Source organism: Aricia agestis, chromosome 13 (genome assembly GCF_905147365.1).
Source record: "Aricia agestis chromosome 13, ilAriAges1.1, whole genome shotgun sequence".
Taxonomy (NCBI): domain Eukaryota; kingdom Metazoa; phylum Arthropoda; class Insecta; order Lepidoptera; family Lycaenidae; genus Aricia; species Aricia agestis.
Window position 1 is genome coordinate 14,804,482 of NC_056418.1, and position 27,960 is coordinate 14,832,441.

The 27,960-nt window shown below is 34.8% G+C and overlaps 2 protein-coding genes and 1 long non-coding RNA gene across 4 annotated transcripts; 1 reads left to right on the forward strand and 2 right to left on the reverse strand.

Moving 5' to 3' along the window:
• Positions 1 to 2,141: 2,141 nt before the first annotated feature.
• Positions 2,142 to 23,022, reverse strand: LOC121733368. Its single transcript, XR_006036544.1, has 3 exons — positions 23,008 to 23,022; positions 21,500 to 21,502; positions 2,142 to 2,395 (listed from the first exon to the last, which is right to left on the reverse strand). It is a non-coding gene; the product is annotated as an uncharacterized LOC121733368 (long non-coding RNA).
• Positions 2,629 to 4,167, reverse strand: LOC121733365 (mRNA-decapping enzyme 1B). Its single transcript, XM_042123590.1, has one exon. The coding sequence runs from the start codon at positions 4,059 to 4,061 to the stop codon at positions 2,823 to 2,825; it is 1,239 nt and encodes a 412-aa protein (XP_041979524.1). The 5' UTR covers positions 4,062 to 4,167; the 3' UTR covers positions 2,629 to 2,822.
• LOC121733362 (piggyBac transposable element-derived protein 4-like) lies at positions 17,719 to 27,723 on the forward strand. Of its 2 annotated transcripts, none has more exons than XM_042123587.1 (4): positions 17,719 to 17,753; positions 21,668 to 21,767; positions 25,655 to 25,722; positions 25,806 to 27,723. In XM_042123587.1, the coding sequence occupies exons 2-4, from the start codon at positions 21,669 to 21,671 to the stop codon at positions 27,613 to 27,615; spliced, it is 1,977 nt and encodes a 658-aa protein (XP_041979521.1). In that variant the 5' UTR covers positions 17,719 to 17,753; position 21,668; the 3' UTR covers positions 27,616 to 27,723. The 2 variants fall into 2 exon arrangements, with proteins under 2 accessions (XP_041979521.1, XP_041979520.1); XM_042123586.1 differs by lacking the exon at positions 17,719 to 17,753 and adding an exon at positions 20,903 to 20,922.
• Positions 27,724 to 27,960: the final 237 nt, after the last annotated feature.

A 27,960-nucleotide genomic window follows, 5' to 3' on the forward strand; every position in this document is an offset into this window, starting at 1 on the left:
ACCGGCTTACTAATAAAATGATTTACATAGCTAATAAATAAACAAAATCTGCTTGTCGTTGGAAATTTCACATGACAAGGAAAGCTTGAATATACGCTGTGTAAATCTTTTTCTTACTGTCTCCAGCTTGCTTAGCACGGGGATTGAAATTTGTTTCCGATCTTCGTAGACAAAATATAACTATAGTTTTTTTGATAAAAGATCCTACGCTTAAGTAAATAAGGTCGTAGATTCATTGTCAATGTTATTTTATTTTGAAATGCATTTTGTGAACTGTTTTTATTACCCATTGTTTAGCGTGAGAAAATTGATAATTCCACCCTCAAAGAATCTACATCGCCAAAGTGCTAGACAAATTGTGTAACATTTTATAAAATGTTTATAAATCCGAGCTCGCAAAACAATAGGTCGTAAAAGTTGCTCGAAAAACTTACATAAAAAATGATTATTGTTGCCGATGAATCTACGACCTTATTTACTTTAAATCAGGAACTATTTTCCAAGAAACTATAGTTATTTCTTGTTTTTATCTATTTCTTCTAGATCGACAATCCCCGTGCTAGAACAGTAGGAAGTGATAAAGAAGTAAAGGAAGTTAAGTCCAAAGAAATATTATTTACTGACTGATATTAAAATTTGGAGTATACGAAAAATAAGCTATGCAGCTAGATATTATGGTGAAAAAGAAACGCAGCGAGTATGCTCGCGTTGCCGCTTAGATTAAAGTAAGACTAAATACTAGAAATATACCTCACCCGCTCACACCTACACCCGCCTACCTGTGTTCAAAAATACCAAAGTGATTCTAATTAATAATTTGCTTCAGTACATACCTACCGATATAAATAGTCACCTACTAACCATTAAAATTATTTAATTTTGCTACAAGATTATAAAATATTATTTTCTTACAATCAGTTCGGCTTATAAGTATAAGCCAATTATAATTGAAATATACTTGTAAATAATTCTAAGAGCTTAAAACGAAATCGAATCATCTTTTATTTATAAAAGTACAAAAGTTTTTGCGCGATTTCTATAAATAGTCTGAGAATATTTTTGGCCTGTTTCATAATTATTTAGTTGCAAGTTTTGTCTCTTTCACTGTACATAAAGTGAGCAGCGACAGAGCTTTGGTATTTGTCACTTAGGCAATTGTAAAAGAGTTAACTTTATAGTTATGTAATTTGATTTGATTTTGAATAGTAATTAATGTAAATATAGTATGTAATTAGTGTCAATAAAAATCAGATTTTGCCGGGTACTTCAAAGTGAGATTATTTTACACAATATTATGAATGACATCATGAGGCAATAATAAAGAGGTAATGAAGAAGCCATTGCTAAATCTATTGCTGTCTCTTTCTTGGGGGGGGTGGGGGGAGTAATATTGTTTTGTGATGGCTGATAAAGTATGTTTTTCATCACGGTTACTCTAATAATTTCTAATTGATGCATTACAAACAGTGGGTATGTAATGAATGATTTGATTTTAAAAATTTAATTAAATTAATTGTTTTATTAAAATTGGAAAACTTACAAATTTATCATTATTAAGTTCAATTTGATCCACTGTTCCTTGTCTGTATACAAGAACCCAAACTGCATATCTTGAAATGACAGTGTTTGCTACTTCTTGAAGTGACTGTCCAAAAATTTAACTTTTTGTAAACCAGTTGGTTTTACACCACAGAAAAAAGGAGTCATATGCTCGTAATATTTTAAATATACTGTAATATAAAATACATTGTTCTGGCATATAAAAAGATTGAAAATTTTATTGTCTTTTCTTCAATTGTTTTCCTCTGCTTATGATTAAGCATTCCAAAAATTATTGAAAACAAAGTTGAAAGGTAAGAATATAATAAAAATGCAGATAAGTAATGTCATGAATCATATTTTAATTTTGTATTGATGTTCCACAGTAATTCCTTGTACATAAAGTAACATTTGATTGTATAGGCCTAATTTTTACATGAGCTCCTAATTTATTTGCATCACAATATATACATGTTTTTAATAGTAAAGCTCTCATGAAAATACCTTGTATGTATTTTGATTCTGCCATGTTTATGTTTAACTCGAGAAAAATTTTGGTGACCAAGTGATTAAATATCTATATAAAATATATAATATAGGATAAAAGTAATCATTTGATGCATGTGTTATGACTTATGTGATTATGTTACTGTAAATTTGTTAAATTTACAATTTGTCTAAATGGTTTTTACAAAATGGCCTCCTGCAAAGAATGTCCAAACAAAAAATGAAACATGCAAAATACTACTACTGTTTTTTCTATTGCATACCTACAATATTTTCACAATAATAACACTTAAAAATCTATAGGATACTTCCATTTAAGGTCTTTGTAAATAGATAAAAAGGTAAAGAACTATCAATTAATGAAGTTTGAAAATTAAAACATACTTATTTAATAAAACAAAAAACATTTAGCAAATAAGGTATGGAAATATCTTATTCTGAGCTAAATATTAGTCACACTCTAGTAGATGATTATTTTCTCTCCCTTATATTTCATCGTCTTTTCTTTAGAACATGAGACAACATTTACATATTACTGATAAAATCCTGTTTGTTAAAGCCAAAATTTACAACCGTTTTTAAAAAGTACCAATATTTTTGAAATTAAATCTCAAAACTAATTATTTATACAAATCACACTGTCAAAGGTTTAAAACTTATTCAAAAATTGCCTTGACAAAACAAGATACAAAACAAATGGAGCTAATTTGTTCAGATTTCATCTACACTGTACAATGAGGGCCCACTGGAAATATCAGAGGCTCGTTCGACATTATTTACGACACAGAGAAGGCTTTCTCTGAAAAAGACTTCACATACGCCTCATGAAGTTTGTTAACAAAGTCTGCGTCATGTTTCAGTAAATAATTGAAAGCTTGAAGTAGTTGGTTCCTAGTGAGAGGTTCAGGAGAGGGTTGCGTGTATCCCGCTGCACTAGTGAACATCGTAGGAGGCATCAAAGCAGGCTTCGGTTGATTAGCGATATGCGGAAACACACCAACATCATCAAGTTTACATCCATTATACGACCCGACCGCATGACTCGCTTCCTGTGCTTGATTTAAAAATGAAGCAAGTGGTGAGTTCGGCTTGGGAGAAGAAATATGCATTAAATTCAATTCCGCTTCCAATGGATTAGTACCATTCAGATCTCCACATTTTACCCTCTGCTGATTTTGGATATCGAGAGGTGTGGATTTTAAAGAGAAACTACTATTTTGTCTGGGGTCAATAGCAGAGTTGCCATTAGGAGGCTGCGCATCTTGAGGTGTCACCGAGCGCTGCTGCTTCTCTATGTGCTCCACAGAATGAGCCGGGTTGCTCATGAGCCTTTGCAGAAGGAGCGGACCCTCTCTGACGTCAGGCTGGCGCGGTCCGAATATCCCGGGAGACGGTAACGATGACACAGATGGCATCTGGACGGCGGCGCCGCTGCCTGCTTTGGCAAAGAAGTCCATGACGCTCTGTGACGTCATATCGGGTGCTCGAGACGGTGTCATGTCATTCTTACTCCCTGACGCACCTTTGTTCGAATTAAAATCGTCTTGGGCCTTTGACAGCATACTGAATATATCTACTGAACCCATAGGTTTGGGAGGTGCGCTGTAAGGGCCGCTCGAAGGCATTTCAGATGGACCTTTTGTGGAGTCTTTGACTATAGCCGCCAGCTTCGTTGCGACTCGCACACATTCATCCTTGTCGTAAAACCATATGCCGTAAATACGGCACTTAGCATTCCTATATAATAGGAAAGGTTCTTTCAGTTGCATTTCGATATTTTTCGATACCGGCTCGATAAGATTGTTTGTGTTCAATCTGTTCATTATAACCAAACTATGATATGGCTCACCATTTCTACTGTACACAAACAAAGCACCTTCAACGTTTGTCTTCTCCCATTCGTTTTCTTCAAAAGTGTAAAGAGCTACATGAGACGCACTATCAATTATTTCCCTGGCGTAAGGATCTGCTCTTTTTAAAGCAGCAAAATTCATACGTAGCCCAGTGTCAGACATTTTAAAACTATTCACAAATTATTGCTTCTATTATCAAATACGAGCATCACCATCACAGAAATATGACAAATTGAATGTTCGCCATTTTTAAACTTTGAAGCAGTGTTGCCAACTTTTTTTCACTAAAAGGGCCCATTCACGGCAGGACTGCGCGGCAGTCCCGCATTGAATGGGCCTCACCATAGACTTAATATAATATACTGTCGTATAGACCACCTGACAACCCGAAAATGCGTGACCATTTTCGATCTGTCAATGTGTGCGTGTGCTAGTGATGTATATTTTACTATCGATAGTATAGTATTTTGCTATCGATAGTATAGTCCGTTCGAGTTATTTTACCTGAGTTTCTTTAAGAAATAAATAATATGCAACTTTGACAGATTTGTATTTCAAATTAGGTATCATAAATTTTAATTGGCAAAAAAAGGTGACGAGTGAAAAGAAGATACACATTTTCTTTTGGAATGATTTTTCAATCGTCGGATATGTTATGACATGAGGTTCTTATAGGGGTAAATAATATACACATAACACATTTAAATCAGCCCTTACATTGAAAGTAAACGTTGAAAGTAAACAACACACATAGTATATTATATTTTATGCTTAAATTAAATACATAATATCATAAAATATCATAATATTTTTTATTACAATTATTTTTAACCGACTTCCAAACAGGAGGAGTCTAGACGTTCGGCTGTGAATATATTTTTTATGTATGTTCAACGATTACTCCGCCGTTTATGAACCGATTTTCAATTTTTTTCTTTTGTTGTACATTGTATTGTTCCGAGTAGGTATCATGTTCACAAAAGTGATGGTCTGGTGATGGAAACCATGAGAAATCGAGGTGACTCCTTGATATTCAAATGGGAACATATGGTCCCAGAAAACGTTCAAAATCTTTCGATTAATAAATTTAAAAAAGTAGTCAAAGAACGTTTTGTGCCAAAGCCAAAATGATTTCATAAACGATGGCACATCTTGGGAGTAGAATGCTGGATGACTGCTTGCAAGGCTACTGCTACATGACTTACAATTATTATGTATCTATCTATGTTTACATTGTATAATTTTTAGTTACAGCATTGTAAATTTTATTTTAAAAGATTATTTCTCACTTTTTTGGTAAAAAGTGGGCCCCGTGCGAGTTTCTTACACCGGTTCTTCTCGTCGGCTTAGTTCCCGAACCGGTGGTAGGCACCATGTATTCTGAAAATATATTTTATTTTAGATTTGTTCAGAAATAAGGCAATTTTGATTTTGATTTTTTAAAACACCAACTGTAAGTATAGAAAACCTTAAGTACAGCTAAAAAGAGTAAAATTATTATTTTTAAACAAAAAATTAAAACCGACTTCCAAGGTAATGACAATTGTAATATTATACTTAAATGAACTAAAAAGTATTAAATAATTCTTATTCTGTACTCAGTATTAATTCTGTTCTCAATCTTCATTATTTTGCAATCGGTACCAGCTAACCTAATCGCCAGTTCTCTGACAGAATAGGTATAACTGCAACTTATATACTAAGGACTGGTACCGACTTCAAAATTATGAAGATTGAGTACAGAATAAGGATTACCTATTTAATACTTTTTAGTTCATTTAAGTATAATCATAAATAAACTAAAAAGCAATAATTGCTTATAATTGCTTATTTTTAATAATTGCTTCAGTAATAAGTGCAACAGTATGTCAAACTTACTGGTACAAATAAAGTTGGGATAGCTCCTTTAACCAAAATAGTATTTATTCTACTTTTTCTTTAAAAATTTTCAATGAAATGTTTGCTACATATTGTTGAATTTTTCTTGGGATTCCAACCAACACGCCCAATTAATTTCATCTATTTACCTCTAAAACAAATGATTATGATATATAAATATAAAGATTCCTCTAGTTTTAGAGTCACTCTATATTATAGTAGTTATATTATATTAGCTACTAGCTGTCCCGGTGAACTTCGTGTCACTTAAAAACCTTCCCTGGACTTCTATGAATATTTTAAGACTAAAATTAGCCCAATCCGTTCAGCCGTTCTCGAGTTTTGCGCTTAGCAACACATTCAGCGACTCATTTTTATATTATAGATTATATTAGCTATATTATACTATACTATATTATATTAGTTAAAATAAGATAATATGTCCTTTTTAGTCCAGCCGCACATTATCCGAATTTCAGATCACAAAAATTCGGACGCCCCGCCCCGCTCATACATTTTGACACGTCAGAAATTCTTTTAGTATGATGGGTCTACAACAAAATGTATGAACAGAGTGCGTTCCGCCGGGCGTCCGAATTTTTCTGATCAGAAATTTCGGATAATGTGCGGCCGGACTAAAAAGGACATATTATCTTATTTTAACTAATATAATATAGTATAGTATAATCTATAATATAAAAATGAGTCGCTTAAGGTCATAAATATAAAGGTAAATGATTTTTATTTTAGTTTTATGTTATTGTAAAATATCGATAAGCATATCGATAAATTTGATTCAAGCACTAGCGTATATGTAAAAAATTTTGATGAAAAATTTTTCTTCAAAATTTGTGTAATATAAGAACAATAGTACCTTTAGTTACGCAAAATATGAAAGTAAAAGGAAGGATTCACAATATTTTATTTGAAATAGAGAACTAAAGACAGAATATAGCAAAAATAAACACATCGTAGCAATTAGGACATGAAGATTAATTACCTGTGAAATGTATATTATTCAGGATTATTCTTATGATTTACACTACAAACACTTAAAGCACAAGTCACTATTTTTAAATATAATAATATTTATTAAAAATAACAAACAAATTGTCCTGCCCTGAATGGGCCTTTTAGCCCACCAAATTCAGCAGCGTAAACCACCAGAAACCGCTAAAACCTAAATAGCCTCTCAAACCACCAAAATTCCACTAAATAACGTAAAGACAACAACAACCTACCTGAATATAATTTGAAAAAAATACAACAATAATGTCATTATTATTATGAAATAATTATTTTTGTTACTTACTACAAAAAGGAAAACTTTAGTTACCTATGTACCTATGTATAAGTAGGTACTTAACTAAAGAGTAAAGATGAACGTCTTTAGAGGAATCATTATCATTTACTTGTTCAGTTTGTGAAGAATAAATTTCTTTAGTTCTAATTTTTGTAATAGTACGGTATTTGATATTATGTTGTTATTACAGCATTTGCCTTCGCGTGCTAACCTTGCACAAAAGAAAGGCGATCAAAGTTCATCCGGTTTCTCTGTTAAGTCTTGACAACATTCATCATGCTAAATAATCGCTCTATATCAGCGTTAGAATGCGGCAAAACGAATAAAGATAATAATAATATAATTAAGTTTCCAGTGTGCGTCTTCAAGGGTTAGAAACATAATAAAAAACTAGTGGTTTACCGTCGAAGCTACCACTAACTTAAAAAATCTAATCCACTAAGAAATCCACTAGCCACTAAAACCAAATTTTTCCCGCCGAAAGGTACGTCTAAACCACCAGATCTAGTGGAAATTCCACTAAGTTGGCAACTCTGCTTTGAAGTCGTTCTCGTTCAAAGTTCCTTTTTACGGATCACAGACTTTACGCCGTGAACATGGATAAAAATTATTTTTAATTAGTTTTATACGTATATTTGTATAAATTGTTATGAAATAATTTATAAAAGAGCTACATTGTTGAATTATTACGATAACAATAAGGATTTAAAATTTTCTAGAATAAAATTTTAGACGCACCATACATGGCCATTCTGAATTTTTGAACAAACTACGAAGTACGAAACTCGATCCATTTAAAGTTAATATACTTAAGCGCTTATTATATTTCACTAAATTTAGAAGTTCTAAATTATATCCTAGCTAGGAAGTCCTAGCTAGAATCCTAAATCGGTAAAAATGTGGCTTCCGTTTCATTTTTTCGCAGTTCGGCAGCTGACTGTCAACTTCATAATTGAGTGATAAGTTCAATAAAATAGGTACCTACCATAGACATAATATCATGGAATTAATATATACTACGTATAACAGGAATGCTCACTTGAAATCTTCTTGAGTGTCGAAATGAACCTTATTTTCAAGAGAATAAAATATTTTTTTAATAACCAATATTTACTCTGGGAAATGAGCCCATGTGAGACAAACTTTTTCTTGGTGTGTCTCTTTCGCACAATTGCCATGTATTATATTTTAAGTATAATGGTAGAAAATATAACAGTTCTTTCGCAGCAAAGACAAATATTTTGTTTATGAATATCACGTGCTGTATGTTTGTACGTATACTAATAAAAATATAGAATGCAAAACTTTGTAGGTCTCTATAGATCCAAAGTTTTATAATGTTTCACGACATTTAAAAATTAAAGTAGGTTGTTTTATTACATTTACACTAGGCAACACTAGAAAACGAGTATAATATTATCTGTGCGGCACCACACCACAAAAACAATATGGCGTTTCCTTTGTTTTCATATGGAGTTATTATTATTGCTTTCCGAGCTTAAAAAGATTTTTAAAATATACTGTATTGAATTGTAAAATTATTAAAAAATTGTGTGCTGTGATGGCTGTGTGAAAGAATCGTACCCTGGCTGTGGATTAACTTTTCACAAGTAAGTTTGACATTCAGTATACACTAGGGTGACCACGTACTTTGCACTTTACGTTTTTGTTTTGTTATTTTTATTACCTAATTAAGTATGTACTAAATTTACACTTGTTGTGTCACTAAATACCTTGGAAACATATATATATATATATATATATATATATATATATATATATATATATATGAAACTCAAAGGTGACTGACTGACAAGGTGATCTATTAACGCACAGCCCAAACCACTGGACGAATCAGGCTGAAATTTTGCATGCAGGTAGATGTTATGACGTAAGCATCCGCTAAGAAAGGATTTTGATAAATTCCAACCCCAAGGGGTTAAGATAGGGGATGAAAGTTTGTATATAATAATACTTCTTAACGCGAGCAAAGCCGCGGGCAAAAGTTCGTTCACTATATTTTGCATGTACCTCTGCATCAACAAGCACGTGGAAGCTTTTATGATTATTCTTTACTACGCCAAACAAAACAAAATAAATAGTATAATAGACAATGGTATTTATATAAATTTCATATTTCCAGTTTGCCTTCAGATTTAGAGCTAAAGAAAAAGTGGTTAGAAGGAAACCCGGGAACTTACGTCAAAGCTCTGTAGTTTGTTCACTTCATTTCAAACCTGAAGATTATCGAACAGAACAGCGGAAAAGATTAAAACCTGGAGTGAATCCTTCTATCTTTCTAAAGGTAATTTAAAAATATTTGAAATAAGCAACATTGTATCCTGATAAAAAAGTTACTGAACAGCAATTTGTAACAACGCTTATTTTTATGTACCCACGGACGTAAAAAAAGTACGGACGTAACCTTCTCTAATCACGAGTGAAGCCTAGTTATGGCCGCCCGTGTAGGACGTGTGCGTGATATGAGGGTTGCCATATAAATCATAAATTTCCCTACTTTTAAATTTTGTAAACTCAGACAAGTTAAATGTATTTTTTATACTTAAACATATTTTTATGTTTTTTTCGCTTCAGAAATGTAAGCGGTTGCTAAAGATGTCATAATGAAAATATTATTTTTATGACACTATAGATAGAAAAAAAAAAACACATATTACGTACGGAGAAGTATATTATTTACATAACATTATTAGTAATAATGATTATGTACAAACATTTACAATAATAAAATTATTACTAGCTATTTGACCGAGCTTTGCTCGGTATTCGATAAAACACGAATAAAATGTCATTTTCTAAAAATAATTCCTAGCTAGACAGATTTATCGCCCCCGAAACCTATATAAGAAACCTGTATACGAAAAGATATAAGATACTTAAGTCCCGTAACCCTGGCTTGTTAAATCAGTTAACGGCCTGTTAGAGCTATCGAGAGTTCTACCATGCGCTAACGTCAAATCAAATCACCTAACATGGTGTTAAATTTATTCCTGGTCTAGAGGTCCATTCAATATTTTCATTCCTACTAGGTCTCAATGACGCTCGGGTGACTACACCAATAGCACCTTCCCTCCTCTACTACTGCAGGAAATCTAAGACAACAATTTTATCTATGGACGCTTCACACCACGTCAGTCTGACCCCGTGCTAAGTACCTGAAGGACTTGTGTTACGGGTACCAGACAACGGATATATATTTAATACTGTTATACTATACATATTATATTTAAGATTTTTATTATATGATACACATATTTAATACACACCCATGACCCAGGACCTTTGAAAACTTTTTGTTCCGTCGGCAGGATTCGAACCCGCGACCCCCGGCTTGAGCTACCGACAGCCCACCCACTGAGCCACAGAGGTCGTCAAACAACAGTTATATCCACTTTTGTAAATTAAGAAATTAATAGGGGTGTAGACTATTTTTAGGAAATATATTTATTTTACAGATGTACCATCAAGGAAGTTGATTCCTATGCAACTGACAGACCAACGTTATTTGGTCGAATACTTATGTCAATTCAATGTTAATTGTGATCTGTCGGCTGGGTTTGACGTAACGCAACCAAACTACTTAAGTCCCCGATTTGCATAGGAATCAACTTCTCTGATAGTACATAAGTATTTTGATACACCTTAAAATATGTATAAAAAATAAATACACTCTTATTTCAATTAAAAAAATCACTTATTAAATATAAAAAATATTATAAAGTTATTAAGTAAAATATGTCCATTTTCGGTAATTCTATAATACAAACTGTCAAAAAAACAATAATTTGTATTAGATTTCGTTTACTGTCTACACCCCTATTATTGTATTCCTGCCTAATTACTGGTCAATAGTATGCTAAACACTTACATGACACTAATAAAAGACAATAAAATTAATTATTTGATTATCTAAAAATAATTTAAAATTTTCCCCGGTTTGGGGAAAATTTCCCCACTTTGTTATGGACATTACTGACCTGTTGAAGTTGAATTAATATTTACATTATTTTATCAAAATACTTTAAAAATATGTTATCTTACCTATGAAATATTATTCCTTGATGTTTTTTGTGTAAGGTTGTATTGTTCTTGCACCAATTTACAACACAAGATGGCATATTTATTTTTATTTATGAATGACAAAGATGTGTCACCGCGATGCAGTCTAATTGCGTAATGGCGGTACGATCGGCTTATTACAGTGCGAGTGTGCGTGCAAGATGTGTACATATGATCGCCTGGGCTTATTAAGGGTGCTTCACTCATTTCTTAATCGCGATCCGTCCGTATTTTTTTTACGTCCGTGTATGTACCTATTTGCATTACAGATTTAATTAAATAAAATTAAATTGTTAAGCATTATACGCTTCAATACTGTAGAAAACGAACAACCTGGATCTTCTAAAAGTTTTTAGTTAAAAAAATTAACGTAAATACACAAACATCAACTTTGCTTGCAAGTTACAACCAAAGAGAATGTCATATACTACGTAACAGTTACAACCCCAAGAAAAATAAAATTGAAGCGTGAGTTAAAAAATCTTCAACAGAAAATCAAGAGAAGAGATGTAAAAATTAAAATTAAATATGCTATGTATTATATCTGTGTTTTATTATTTTTTACCTTTTTTCACCTTTGTTTATGAAATTGCCTTTTTCCAAAGAAAATTAAAAATTAATAATTGTTTAGTTCAAAGTAAATAAAACATAATATTTCTGCTTCATATTATTGTTATTTAATTTCAATAGTCGTATTTTCATTTCAAATCGTTTACAGTTGGTCGAAATTCGACCTTAGTTTCAACGACATGAGGACTACTACCTATTTTATAAAAAATATTTTTTTTTAATTCGTCGCGCTTGGGACAGGCAAAGGGAGCGTTGCCCATACAGCCATTGTAAAAATATTGACTTTATCATTATTATTTTTTCAACTCTTATCTCTGGGACTCAGCTGATCTCAGACTGGCCGTGTAAGCATTGTCTAATACATAAACCTATAATGCTATATATTATGTCTATGGTCTAATAGCTATCTAAGATTCAATAAAAAAACTATAATCCATTTTCAATAATTTGTCAACTTGTTGTCAACAGACTTCAACCATAAATAAAAGCGTATAATTCGTATGTTTAGGCATAGGGATATGTCATATTGCTATACTATACGTGGGAGAGCCATGCTTCGGCACGAATGGGCCGGCTCGACCGGATAAATACCACGTTCTCACAGAAAACAGGCGTGAAACAGCGCTTGCGCTGTGTTTCGCCGAGTGAGTGAGTTTACCGGAGGCCCAATACCCTAACCCCTACCCTCAACTATTCCCTTCCCTTCCCTTCCCTACCCTCCCCTATTACCCTATTCCCTCTTAAAAGGCCGGCAACGCACTTGCAGCTCTTCTGATGCTGCGAGTGTCCATGGGTGACGGAAGTTGCTTTCCATCAGGTGACCCGTTTGCTCGTTTGCCCCCTTATTTCATAAAAAAAAAAAATACTGTGGTTTGGCTTGTCACTCAAAAATCTGTCATCTTTCCTAGTGTGTGTAATGTTTTATTTGTTAAAAAAATGTATGTTAAAGGCATAATTTTAAAATAATATTAGTTCGATGCACTCCCAGGGCCCCCGCTACCATATGTGCAATGTGTGCAATGCACACGGGCGCCACCCTCTAGGGGCACCAAATCGCCATTCTTAAGGGGCGCCAAAACCAAGGAGGAAATTTTTTTTTAAAAGAAAAAAAAATTGTTGGTCTATTTTTGCACTTTAACGGTACGGAACTATTCGTGCGCGAGTGTGACTCTCACTTGGCCGATTTTTATCTGCTTTATTTCACCTACCTACCATTAAAAAAAGGCATTAAGGGGCGCCAAAGTCCTTTTTTGCACACAGGCGCCAGTATACCTTACGGGGGCCCTGGGCACTCCTTCACCATATAAACTATGACTGTACAAAATTTCGTGCACCTACGTTTCCCTATTTTTCGTAAAAAGGGTTACAAAGTTTTTCGTTCGCGTATTAATATTATGATGATAATTTCCAACCTTTTATAAGTTCGAAGTGTTAAGCTTCATATTCAGTTCACATCGATATTTATGTCTGTATATTATTGTCTACACAACTCGGTTACGGGTTAAAGACAATATCTTGTCAGAACTGTAAACTTTACATATTGTAATGAAAAAATATAAAAAATCGAGATAAGCAAAATACGATATAACCCCATCTAGAAACATATTTTGTCACTTTATTGTCAATCGTGGTTTGTATAGAAAACTATACTTCACTCGGGCTAACTTGTCGCTAGCGGTCATTGACTCCCTGTCAAAAACTTGTCATTTTCCATATAAACCGCGATTGATAATGAAGTGTCAGATATTGTTTATCGTGGTTTTATAGGGAAAATGACAAGTTTTTGACAGAGAGTCAATGACCGCTAGCGACAAGTTAGCTCGAGTGGAGTATAGGAAATATAAAAAAAAAAATTGACAGAGGGTTATTGACCGCTACCCTACGAATAATTAAAACTTTATTATTCGTAGCCGCTATCGCCGAGATTGACCGATAGGACACTGGACAATTATTATAAGTACTGAGCGAAGTGATTTTATTTGAATGTCCTACAGATAGGTCATAGGAATGGTTACACTAGTTAGAGAGAGACGGACCAAGATTTATGACCTCTCACTCGGCACGTGCTTAGACGCACAGTAAGCTTTCCAGTTATACGTAGTATATATTAATTCCATGCATAATATAGCATTATAGGTTTATGGTACCTACCGTACTAACAATTTCTGTCAGATTTTAGAACATGACACTCACAGTCGTGTTCATTTCGTTTTTTCAACGCATTGCGCATGCGCAAAGTTGTCAGTGTCATATGCTAAATTTTCCATTGACTTTTATAGAGTGGACTCGGCATAATGGTCTATACCATAGACTTAATATATACTATGGTCTATACCAAATCAAAATACTGTGGCCGGTCTGCCATTTTATGTTCCGGTTCTCCGAGGTACATAAACTGTCAAAGTGTCATATTATAGGGATGTCGAAATTGAAAGAAAATATCGATATATCGATACATCGATATTTGAAAAAATATCAATATCGGTCTCGATGTATCGCGAAAAAAATATCGATATATCGGTCAAATTTTTCGACCAATTTGCTTTTTTTTTTTAAATTAATTTATAGTCCGTCAAAAAAGTAAAGAAATTTAAAAGTGACAACATCGTAGTGTCATCCCTTTTTTTCTAAGATTGTTAAAGGGACCGTGCAGAGCGATGACACTGCCAGTAGTGACGAGTAGCCGAAACTTTTACGAAAATTTTATTGTCAAGCTCAAGTCAAGCTACGGAAAATTAAAGGATTTCTTGAGAAATTTAAGTATTTATAGGAATTGAAATGCATTGTTTTATTCCCGGATGTTCTAATACATACAAGAAAAATAAAGGCAAAATCGAACGATGTAAAATTTTACTATTTTCCTGCCAAAAGTATTCACATGCCATGGCTTATTGAAAAACGAAAGAAATGGATAAAAGGCGGTAAAAACTACGTAAGTATTTAAAAGTTCCATGAATGTTATGTGTAGACTCGTAAAAACACAGAATTTTGTAGATTATAACCGTACATTAATTTTTGATGAACACAATATGAACCTAACCTATAACCGTTGCTTCTTTCAGTAAACATCCAAACTGGCTTCCATCTAAATTTTACATACATTGATAAGCACCGCTCATTTAATTGGCCAAGATCGGAAAATCCTGTACACCCGGCATATAATACTATACTTACCTAGGTACCTACAATTTTTCCTGGAGAAGAAATTAAAAAAAAACTCTTTTAAAAATAATTAAAGATTTCAAAGACATCAACTAGAATGCAACAAGCTGCATCAAAAGTAAGGATAATTTGGAGAAGTCCTGCCAGGAATTCAACACTGAGGCACAGAATATTATAATATAATTAATATAATAGTACTCCGTAATAGTGTTGAACTTGAACCATCTCGTCAAAGTGTTGGTTCTCAAAAGGATGATTCTTCAAGTAGGAAAAATATTAATAGTGCAGTCTCTGTGTGTTATTTAAAGAATACGTAAATATGGTGTTCGCACTGATGAAGTCCAGACTGAAATTAGTTAAAAATAGTGACAGACAAAAGTTGTGAAGATGGAATCGATCGAATCAAGTCAATCAAAAATAAAAGCATTTATTTTTGTGAACTGGTTTTAGTTTATTAATCCACAAGCATCTTCTGTAATTATAAGTATTTTTTGCATCTTCATTATTTTATTGCAATATATAACAAGTTTTTACTGCCTATGCTACTAATTGCTTTTTTCATATTTTTTTAGTTAACTAGATAAGCTTTATACATTTTTATTCACGCCTTCGATCTTTGTTTACGGGTCTTAAATAATTTAAATCATTTTATAGTCTAAAACATAAAAAATCACTTATAAACTATCCGGGGTCAAAGAGAATGCAAAGCCAAAGTCACTCACAAGTTGCTACTTTTACTCGCACCGTGTCGCTGCTGTCGAATTACGACGCCCTCTATAGTTTCTGCACGGTCCCTATACTTTACTGAACTTTACTAAACTGACACATGTCACATGACATGTGACATGTGTCAGTTCAGTAAAGTCTTCTTCTTCTTCTTAATTTAATGCGCCCAAAGATGCAGGCAAGAAACCATTGAGGTACTATATACTGGAGAGAGCCTTATATCGATGTATAAGCGTCAAAAGCATGTAATGTTATGTCCTACTTACTAGGGCATAACAAAGGAGTCGGCCTACATATTTCATGTAATAAAAGTGTTAATAAAGGATTTTAGTGAACATTTAATGCTAGATATTTTTGAGTTTTGTGGTTCCGCTAAATAATAAACCATAAGAATGGCCAAAGAATGCCTCAAACACGTGGATTTAACAGTAAATACGTAAGTTTTGAACAACGTTTTCTGGGCTTTTCAATCAGTATTTTTGTAAGCTAAAAAGGTAATTTATAAGTTTATTAATCCCTTATTCGTGCTATATAAGGCTAAAAATGTCACATCAATTAAGAATTTGGCTTTAAAAATTGCATAGCTTTTTACGTGTGTAAATTGTGGATTCTCATCACTAGAACTATAGTTAATCGATATCATGAACTAATTGACTTTCTTTCCTGAATCATAATGTGCTTCAAAATAATCGACAAATAGAAATATTCAAGAAAACAAACGCATACTAATTGTATGAAAATAAGCACAAAATGGCCACGCGATGACGGGCTAAGCTACATCTATACTATAATACTTTATCTATGCAAGAAACTTCAAAATGGATGCAGGGTTGCACCGTTCTGCCACGAGTTAATAACAAGCAAAAGAAACGAAATTTCGACAATAATTTTGAATTTAGAAGAAAGTAAACAATATGTTTGATTTTTAGAAGACAAAGTAAATTATATACTATTAAATCTTAGAACCACATAGTATAATAATATGTAAATATAAATAAAATACCGATTTATATAAATTTTAAGGCAATGACACATATGTCACATGTGTCATTGACTTAAAGACAGAGTTGTCAAACTTAAAAATCAACTTAAGTAGGTACCAAATTAAAAAGCAGAAAATATCGTTTTTGATACAATTTCGATATTAGATATTTGATATCAATATATCGTAACAAAATATTATATCGCCCAAAAATATCGATATATCAAATTGAAAATATCGATAACTTTTTTTTGTGCTGTGTTTGACTCAGACTCGATCGCACAAAAATCTGTCGTCTGCGATCTTCCTTTTACTGACTTCGATGTCTGTCTGTCTGTCTGTCTCCAGGCTAGCTGTAGCTAGACTTCTGAAATGTTCACAGATTGTGTATATCTATTCCCGATATAACAAAAAATACTTAAAACAAAATAAATTAAATATTTATGGGAGCCCCAAAATAAACGTGATTTTTTTGCTTGATATCAATAATGGCAAAAGGTAGGCACTTGAAATGTTCACAAAATATTCAGTTGTATACATACTTTAATAATAATAATAATTGATGGTAAAATTAAAATAAACTGTAAGTCCTTCGTGCGCGAGTACAACTCGTATTTGTCCAATTTTTTTGGTAATTTTTGCCCGATATCAATAATGGCAACTTAAATAATAATTAATAAACTTAAAATAAATTAAATAGTTTTATTAAAATTAAGGAGGCTCCTATATATAAAGAAACCATATTTGCCTATTTTGTCTACAAACATAGAGACAAAATAGGCAAAAATGATTTTTTTTATTTAATATTAAAAAAAAACATTTTTGATATCAATATAATATTATATAATTTAACAGGACGCTCACTTACAACATCTTAGTTTATCAATATCCTCGACAAATATCAACCGAGTGTCCAATCACTATAGACCGCCATGTTTAGTTCTTGGCAATATGGCGCCGGCCACACTTTTTTGTAGTTATGTCACCTCCGTCTGTTTCTTTATTCATTGAAATTTTCATCAATTTCTATCAAATTTTGGCACATGACACTGACACTGACACTAATTTTCAACATTGCGCATGCGCAATTTGATTGAAAAAAACAAAACGAACACGATTAATTTGTTTGAAGTTTTTGCTGGATTTCTCGAATGTAAGTAGAGTTTTGTATTAGTAAATAGTATAATTTACTCATTATAAGTATTTTTAGATAATCATTTGGAAGAAATACATCGTAATAACTTTTAGGTTACACAAAGGTTGGTTTTCATGTAAGTAATTCGGACTTGATTTTCTTACTCAGATATTCTATGTTACTAACGTAACTAGATTGGAAGTTTACGGTAGCAACGCGTTGCCACTTCGAAGATGCCTGCAGGCATATCTCACATACATAATGACATAACGAATATATGACTTGACATTGTCTTTCGAACTAAAAAGTGGTTACGCATTTCTGAGAATCTTTTGTAAGACATTGCTACTCTAATACAGCATCTATACAGTATACAGTACCTAGTATACACACACACACTATACAGCGCTTACCTACGTCCTACCGTATGTAAATGAAGTGAAGTAAAAATAATTATGTAGCAGAAGTAAATATTACGTGTACACGGTGTACAGAACGATTTATTGTCGTATTATTCATAATTTTAGCAAAATAATCTAGATAAATTTGACGTATCTACTGCTGCATTACAGCTGCGTTTGCTGCTGCATACAAATAACAAAACGGCCTTGCGCCGTGCTTGAACTTAATGAGGAACAGTGTATTATTTTTCCCTATGAATTATGAGGATAGAGGACAGAGGACGATTTTTCTCTATGAGACCTCAGAGCAAATAAAATTGGTCTGAGGCCTGAGTATGAGACGAAGTTTGCTGGTGCCTGGTGGAACGAAACATTTTTTTCGTACGTTTTTAATGGGGCATATTACACGCATCAATATTATTACATGTATCACAAGTATTGAAGCGGCTTAAACAGGTCACATTAACTTGAAGCATCTCTGGAATGCAATAACATGCCCAATGCCGCCCATTGCCCGCTGACCATAGCTGCTGACCGCTCCATAATGACGTCACCATGCGTCAAGTTATTGTGATTGTGTTATATACGGTCAATATTATCACCGCTAGTATGCAGTTGAAATTGATAGAAAAGAGAATATACTTAATCACTACGTTTTAACCTACCAATAATAAAAACTAAGGAAAAGTAACTCCGTTAAAAAACATGCTCCACAATACTTGTCAAAAAAGGTACACATTTCAATACATTTGCAATATTTAGGTGACCTTGAGCGGCACTAGGCTGACGTTACATGACAGATCAAAAGGAACCAAATTTATAATGGTAATAGTATGGGAGTTACGATTCCTTAGTTTTTATTATTCGTAGGTTTTAACTCAGAATACAGAAGTTTATTCTGTATTCTGTACCGTTTTAATTGCTAGCAAAGAGAATATAATATACTATGTTGCTAGTTATAAAAAAGATAAAGTGCCAGCTACTAGCAATAATACTCACATGCGTGTTAAAAAATAAATGCATACAAAACAAGACGGATTTGTTTATTAGGCGCAGCGCTGACAGACTATGTGTGACGCTTTTTTTAGTCCGTGGAAATAGAATGTATGCAATTATATACAGTAGATACGTCTGTGATGCGCGTCGTGTGCGTTACTGCATATAATTATTAATTGCATATGTTCACAGACTAAAAAGTGAATTCTGTAATAATTATAAAGGCTAAAAAACATTTTCTGCTATATTTGCAAGTGAATACTGAGCACAGATGATAGATTAAATACGAGATTGCTTAATCTGTGGAAGCCACGCCTCCCAGTAGAGTGTGACAAGGCTTTAAATGAACATGGGCAGGCACTGCTCGTAAAGGAGAACTGTCAAAAATAACGTTTTTGTATGATGGCAGTGTTAGTTCCTTATTTCGCCACGTTCATTTAAAGCCTTGTCGAGCTATATCGCGTGGATTTAAAGAATTTTTAAAATCTCTGTGATATTATCATGATACTGTGATTCGGCCTATTACTCCATCAATATTATCACGGAATCGTGATAATATTGATGCGTGTAATATGCCCCAATAGAGATAGGCGTAGTGACGATAGATAATCGATAAAGTTTTTATAAGTTGATCCTTTTTATTAGGGTTCCGTACCCAAAGGGTAAAAACGGGACCCTATTACTAAGTATACTTCTGAAATTTTCACAGACTGTGTATTTCTCTTGCAGCTACAACAACAAATACTAAAAACAAATTAAAATTAATATTTGAGGGGGCTCCCATACAACAAACAATATTTTTTTGGCCTTTTTTGCTCGTAATCAATAATGGCAACAGCTAGGCACTTGAAATTTTCATAAAGGCCTTACAGTATTGGATCCGACCGTAAAATCCTGCATGAATCGTTTTTTTCGATCAAATATATTTTAAAATAATCTTTAGAACTTATAGAATGGATTAATGTTGGGTTGGCTTGTCAAAAGTAGCCGCAAGTACCTCTAGTTCATGAGATAAATGCATAATTTTTATGAATATTTTTTTCAGTTAATTTTTCATCATTTGAAAGAAAATGACGAGACAAAATAAGGTATAAATGGTTGCCAGCTCTAAGTCGGCCGCAACCTAGGGTTGCCAGCCCGTAAACAGACATAGTTCTTCATCAAAATTGAAGCATCGATTTTTTTAATAATTTTGATACAAAATTAAAGTTTTATGCATTTTGTGCATGAATATCCATGGTTGCCAGTTGCACGATAGCCGCAAACTGGGGTTGCCATCACTTTTGTTTAACACAAATGTTCAGGCCTACAATTATTATGCCTGGCAAGATTTGACGACGTCGAGAACCCGCAAGATTGCTATTTTTATTTAACAGGCGTTTTTATTTTTATGCGTAGTGTTTTTTTATATAATAGAATATCATAGCGTAGTGTCCTGTCATTCTTCAATGTCATTCCTTCTTAGTTCTTACTTTTCTATTGAATACACGCAAGTTTGTATTACGGGCTTTCATTTTGCTCAATTTGAGATATTTGCGGCTACTTTTAACAAGGCAACCCAACATTAATCCATTCTATACGTTCTAAAGGTTATTTTAAAATATATTTGATCGAAAAAAACGATGCATGCGGGATTTTACGGTCGAATCTTAGGATATTAGTATATGTCTACTATAATAATTTATAATAATCTATCTATATATATATATAAAACTGACATTGCTGACTTGGTGATCTATCAACGCACAGCCCAAACCACTGGACGGATCGGGCTGAAATTTTGCATGCAGGTAGATGTTATGACGAAGGCATACGCTAAGAAAGGATTTTGATAAATTCCAAACCCAAGGGGTTAAAATAGGGGATGAAAGTTTGTATATAATAATACTTCTTAACGCGAGCGAAACCGCGGGCAAAAGCTCGTATTTAAATAAAATAAAAATTTAAAGGGGGCTCCCATACAAGAACACAATTTTTGGCCTATTTTTCGTCTATTATAACGGAACGGAACCCTTCGTGCGCAAGTCCGCCTCGCACTTGGCCGATTTTTTATAATATCATACATATCGATAGTCGATACTGACTGATACTGATGGTGGCTTCACGTACTGACTTTTCATTTACTTCTAAATTTGTGGGAGAGCCATGCTTCGGCACGAATGGGCCGGCTCGACCGGATAAATACCACGTTCTCACAGAAAACCGGCGTGAAACAGCGCTTGCGCTGTGTTTCGCCGAGTGAGTGAGTTTACCGGAGGCCCAATCCCCTAACCCCTACCCTATTCCCTTCCCTAGCCTCAACTATTCCCTTCCCTTCCCTTCCCTACCCTCCCCTATTACCCTATTCCCTCTTAAAAGGTCGGCAACGCACTTGCAGCTCTTCTGATGCTGCGAGTGTCCATGGGCGACGGAAGTTGCTTTTCATCAGGTGACCCGTTTGCTCGTTTGCCCCCTTATTTCATTAAAAAAAAATATATTATTTTGATTTTTACGTTTATTGATTTTTTTCTTATAAATTATTGTTTTATTACAAAGCATGTCAATCTGGCGCGCCGATCAGAATCCACCCACAGATCTCCTCGAGCTCTTATATGAAGATGAGGTCAAGATTTTTGATGAAGACCTGGAAGACGAGGTGAGGAGCCCATTTTTTTCTCTGTCAAAATTCGTTTATCGCGCGGGAACCGTACATTTTTCCGGGATAAAAAGTATCCTATGTCCTTTCCCGGGGGCCGGGACTCAAAGTATCTCCATACCAAATTTCAGTACAGTTATCAGCGGGGCTAAAATGGTCGCTTTGAAGAATCATGATATGAATCATAATATGATTCAATTTTCTAAAATCGCAAAATGCAACACTACTTGCAATTCATTTCTGTATTTTTGTACTGATTTGTCATTTGTCAGTTTGACAGTTTTGACAATTCATTTGATGAATTGATTGAGAGGAATTGCTAAATGTGACCATTTTAGCCCCGCGGTTCAGCGGTTTTTGCGTGAAGAGGTAACAGTAAACAGACGGAGGCTAAGGTTTACAAACCAACCCCAATTTTTTAGTGGTCACATGGGTTGAGGAAGGATGTTTTGGGTGAGAAAAACCTACCCGTGCCACTTCCACCCCTGGAAAACCCCCCCGTAATCGTAATCTTGAGATAAGGTCATCTGTTGTCTGTTTTCTGGTGTGTTACTAACTTACTAACTGTGGGTTGCACCAACTAACTTAAACTATAACTGTAACTTTAACTATAACCCATATTTAACCATAACCATTACCATAGAGCTCGACAAGGCTTTAAATGCACGTGGCGAAAAAAGGAACTAACGCTGTCATCATACAAAAACGCCATTTTTGACAGTTCTCCTTTACCAGCAGCGCCCCCGCCCAAGTTCTTTTAAAGCCTTGTCGGACCAGCAACGTCTTCTGTAACAAAATTATTATAAAATCAAATAAAGGTTTGAACAAACCTACGCGACCACGCGACTGCGAAGCGGCAACGGTAGCGGTAACTTAACTTTGACCACAGAATTTGACAGATGACAGCTGGTCCGACAGGGCTTGAAATGAACGTGGGCGTGGGCGCTGCTGGTAAAGGAGAGCTGTCAAAAATGGCGTTTTTGTATGACGACAGCGTTAGTTCATTTAAAGCCTTGTCGAGTTCAAGGTTATGGTTAAATATAGCGTACATTTTTGACTTAAACCAAAGATTTGACATTTTGCATTGTAGTTATAGTTAAAGTTACAGTTATAGCTAAAGTAAGTTGGTGCAACCCACTCTTAGGTAATTAATAGCAATGTTGGCCGACCGAGCCGGAAACGACTTGACTAAGTTAGGTTCGATTGCTAAGGCAAGAGCGTAGCGCAGCGAAGCTTCCACAAAAAAATTGAAGTTTTAGTCCCTCACTCACAAGTCACAACAGTCTAGTAATGTCTCGGAATTACTCGGAGGCTCCCCATCAATTTTGGGGTAGATTTATGAACCTTTACCGTTGCAGTGAACAAAATAATAGTTTACGATAGTTATACAGTGTGTCCTAACCCGGTGTCCGATCCTTTAATGTGATGTATGGCATATTTTATTGACAAATTGCCTATAAATTTTTTTTACTCTAACCTTTGAAAAAAAAATTCTCTGGCTCTCTACTAATCTGACCAATACTTCATAAGAAAATCGTTATAACTTCTAAACTATCTGACTTAGAGAATAGAAGTAAAGGAATTTATGAAACATGTAAAGCTCCTCTATATTTTTAAATAAAAAAAAGAACCAGTTGAATGCGCTAGATTTTCCACAATAAGCTATTTATTAAAAATACACAATTCTTTTTTTCCTTAAACTTTGGTTCTTTGGGTTCCGTACCCAAAGGCTAAAAACGGGACCCTAGTGTTTATACTTTAATCTATACTATCTATACTAATATTATAAATGCGAAAGAATCTCTGTCTGTCTGTCTGTCTGTCTCGCTTTCACGCCAAAACTACCGAACCGATTGTAATGAAATTTTGTATACAGATAGTCTAAAGCCTGAGAAAGGACATAGGCTACTTTTTTACTGGAAAAAAGGGTTGAAAGGGGGTGAAAATACGAAAATTTGTTCAAATTAAGTTAGTTCGAAAAATTCATACTAGATGGCGCCGTGTGTCTCTTACATCGCGCTAACGCTTGCCCAACATCTTTCTATAAGAGGCGGTATCATCATACATTTGAGTTACGATTTTTTTCGATTGTTATTTCTTTTTTACGTTATTTAATAAGTTAGTACTTTTTAATTTTATATACAGTGACGTAACCTTAAACCTATCAATGATAAATAGTATGTGGGTAAAGTTGTGTAATTGGGGGGCTAAATTAGGGTTGCCATCACCTTTATTGCCGTCGCCAGTCTAGCACGACAAAAATTCCGGACATTTGGCCGAAATATGGTTATTTCCCCGGACACCCATTAAAAACTATTTACTATTACGTCCCAATTTTTTCATTAAAAATTTGTTAAAATTTGATTAACTTAAGTCCTTGAAATAGTACTTGATTTTGATCAAAGAAGGAAGAAAGTGTGTATGCTTTGCGAGTTTTTATCTTTCGTTTATTGCTGCTTGGCCAAAAAGTTGGATTTCTCTCAACATCCAGATTTCACCCGGACACTTTTCAAAAACCCAGCCGGACGGTCCCCGGACGCACTTCAAACTAGGACAAATCCGGGGAAATCCGGACGGATGGCAACCCTAGGCTAAATAGGCTTTAAAATTTGGCATAATTAATAATATATAAAAGTTTAATTTAAAAAAATGAAATATTATGTGCCACACTGCACAGCTGTTTTGATTTAAGGGGTACCAGGGTTTTTTTTATAAAAGCTTTTGACACCAATTTTGTTGACATCGCGCGCTATAAACTGAAGTCCACGCGGACGAAGTCGCGGGCAACAGCTAGTATTTAATAATAAAATAAATAATTAAGGGGGGCTCCCATACAAAAAACACATTTTTTCCTATTTTTGTTCTATAATAGTACGGTGTGCCGAGTGTGAGTTTTTTGTTTCACATTCGATCGTGAACGCGTTTGGCGTTCACTAAGATTTTGTATGGGATTACTCACTGAGCTGGGCTCACTCCCGTGAGCATTGCTAGGTGGCGCTGTACAAATCCCATACAAAATCTTAGGAAACGCCAAACGCGTTCACGATTAAATGTGAAACAAAAACTCACACTCGGCACACAGAACCCTTCGTGCGCGAGTCCAACTCACACTTGGCCGATTATCTTTGTTTGATTCCACGAAATTCATATCGTATTGCCATGCTATTGCCTGTGTGAGCGTAGTTTACAAGTTTAGCTATCAAATTATACTTTTTTTATCTTCATAAATCATAGGGTATTTAAATATGAGAAGTATTGGTCAGAATGGGGATTGTCCATTTTTTTTTATTTTGCTCATTACAAAAACATTTCGAGGAATAAAATCAGTGATCGTTTTTCTGTATATAAACAAAAAAAAATACCCATTAGTTACTTATATTTTTGAACAAATACGTTTAACCTTTGTTTGACCTTCAATGGCGTTAAATTAGCAATAAATTCGACCAACATAACGTTTCGAAGTTTTGGTAAGCTTCTCGTATCAGCTTTCACATAATGAGAACTTGCATTTGACGAACCAGTCATTATAAATAAGATTAAAAGAAAATTTAAAACATATGTAGAGGTCAATTGGCGGCCGATGATGACGTCAGAGCGAAACTTTAAAAATTTATTGAGAAAAAACTAGCCAATGAATTTCAAAGTTATTTAATTTATTTTATTAAAATACCCTATTTTAACGAAAAAAAATATAAAAAGTACATGTGATTTTTTTTGGACAATGCATTGTGTGAAAACCCGAGAAGAACTAAAATGTCTGCCATTTTACAACCGTGAGAAAGAGAAAAAATTTGAGAGCCAATTTTTCGATAAAATATGCCATACATCATGACATTAAAGGATCGGACACATTTCTGCGTTGTATTATTTTTTATTTTTTTGTTCAGGACGATCCAATGATACCTTCACGAGCAGTGTCCCGCGAGAGGTCACGACCGCCATTGTCGTCAATATCGTAAGTGTTTTGTGTACGTTGTTCACGAATAATTTATGTCTGTGTACAAATCAATTCTAAAAAATATATTTTTGCTTTCACAGTGCCACGGTGCCTGCAGATGCCGTGGTTTTGCGGACGTTTGACAAGTTCGGTGTGCCGCTGGATGAACGGGCGACGGGCGACGAAGTTTTAGCCCCGGATACCCACCTATTGTATGCGTCAACTGGAGAGCGCGAAAGAGATGAACGGAATCGTAGAAGAGGAACGAGTGAGAGAAGGGGTTGCCGAAGGGAAGTCAGGCGTGTGCGAGGACAGAGTGCACGTGGGGGTGGGGTTCCGAACCGAGGCCATAGACGTCCGTGGGCGTTGGGACACCCACTCCATGAAATATGGCTGGACGATGACGACGTTCCTGCTGAATTGTTAAGTTTGGCGATGGATGTAGTGAGGAGTCGACAGAGGAGATTGCAAGATGAAGCAGTGGTCGATAGTACTGAACGAGGAAGGGTTGCTAGTGAGAGCGAAAATGAGTTAGAATTTTTCGACGCCAGTGATGGAGCTGATGCTCTCTATAGCGTGGAACGCCAGAACCTTGACTTTGAATGGTCTCCTATGGAGATCTTTCAAGGTCGAGAACAAAATTTTCAGCCAGACCGTACTGGTTCGGTTCGGGTTTTCAATTCAGCCTATGACGCTTTTCGTTCCTATTGGAGCGAGGAGGTCTTAGGTTTAATAGTGGCCGAAACGAACGTTACTGCTTCGAAAATTTCTTCTGCTGCATTCCAGGCTGAATGGTACCCCACAAATATGCACGAAATTTTATGCCTCTTTTCGTTCTGGATGATGTTGGGGATCGTCAAAATGCCAACTATATTTAGTTGTTTTTCTGTCGATCCTCTCCTGAAAACGGAAGTTTTCAGACGCATCTTTACACGAAAAAGGTATGAAATGTTAAACAGAGCATTAAATTTTGAAGATTCCGACCTCGTTATTGATAACCAAAATCCCTCCAACACTGGCGCAAGCTTTGACCGATTACACCGTTTGAAACCAATATTAGAACATTTAAATGCCGCTTTTCAATCACATTATATTTTAAGTAAAGACATTTGTATAAATGAAAGCCCTACACTTTGGAAAGGCAGATCGAATTCCAATCAGTGTATTCGGACCAAAGCTACTATATTTGGGATCAAAACATTCGAGCTTTGTGAGAGCACCACCGGTTACCTGTGGTCGTTCATTGTTCACACCTTTGAACAATCCGCAACAGATCTGGAGCATTCGCCCGGAGAGCTTGAAAGCACAGCTGTTGTGAAAAAGCTCATTGATCCTCTACTAAACAAAGGGTATAGATTGTTTATGGATAATTGGTACAATTCACCCCTATTAGCTAGATTTCTGAAGCTCAATGGTACCGACTTCGTTGGTACTTTGGGATCTTCCCGTCGAGATGTTCCAATTTTGATAAATAAGGCTCCTCTTAAAAGGGGAGAGTACATCGCCAGACATTCTAGCGATGTCACTGTTTTGTCATGGCAAGACAAGAAACGAGTAACTATGATTTCCACTTGTCATGGTTCATCTACAGCCTTGCCTACAGTCTCTTCTAGACTTCCATCATCTCGGAAAGTACGCCTTGAACCACAAGTGGTGCTGGACTTTAATAAATTCATGGGGGGTGTAGACGTGAAAGATCAGATGTTGGAGCCTTATTTATTAGATAGGAAACATAGCAAAAAATGGTGCATGAAACTTTTTAAACGCTTTCTCAGTGTGTCCATTCTGAACTCTCGCATTCTTCTACAGTCATCTACTCAAAAAAATTTTGACGATATAGTTTTCCGCCTAGAGCTTGTAGATCACATCCTCATAAAGCATCTATCACATTGTCCGCAACCATCAACCTAGTAGATTTATCCTTTCTACACATTGGCCTGTCTTATTGGAACCAACAGAGAGCACCTTAACATGCAACCAGAAATCCTGGAAGCGTTGCTTTGTTTGCCTGAAAAATGGCAAAAAAAAAAATTAAAAAACCTCACTGTTGCGAATCCTGTCGCCTGCCATTGTGTATAAAGGATTGTTGGCTTATCATACATCACCATAATACCTTTCTTACCAATTATTCATAAACCACTATTAAAAATCCCCGCGAGAAGAACCAGCGTAAGAAACTCGCACAATTTCGGGAACTAACCCGACGAGAAGAACCGGCGTAAGAAACTAACATTCGCATATTGTGATTGGTATTGC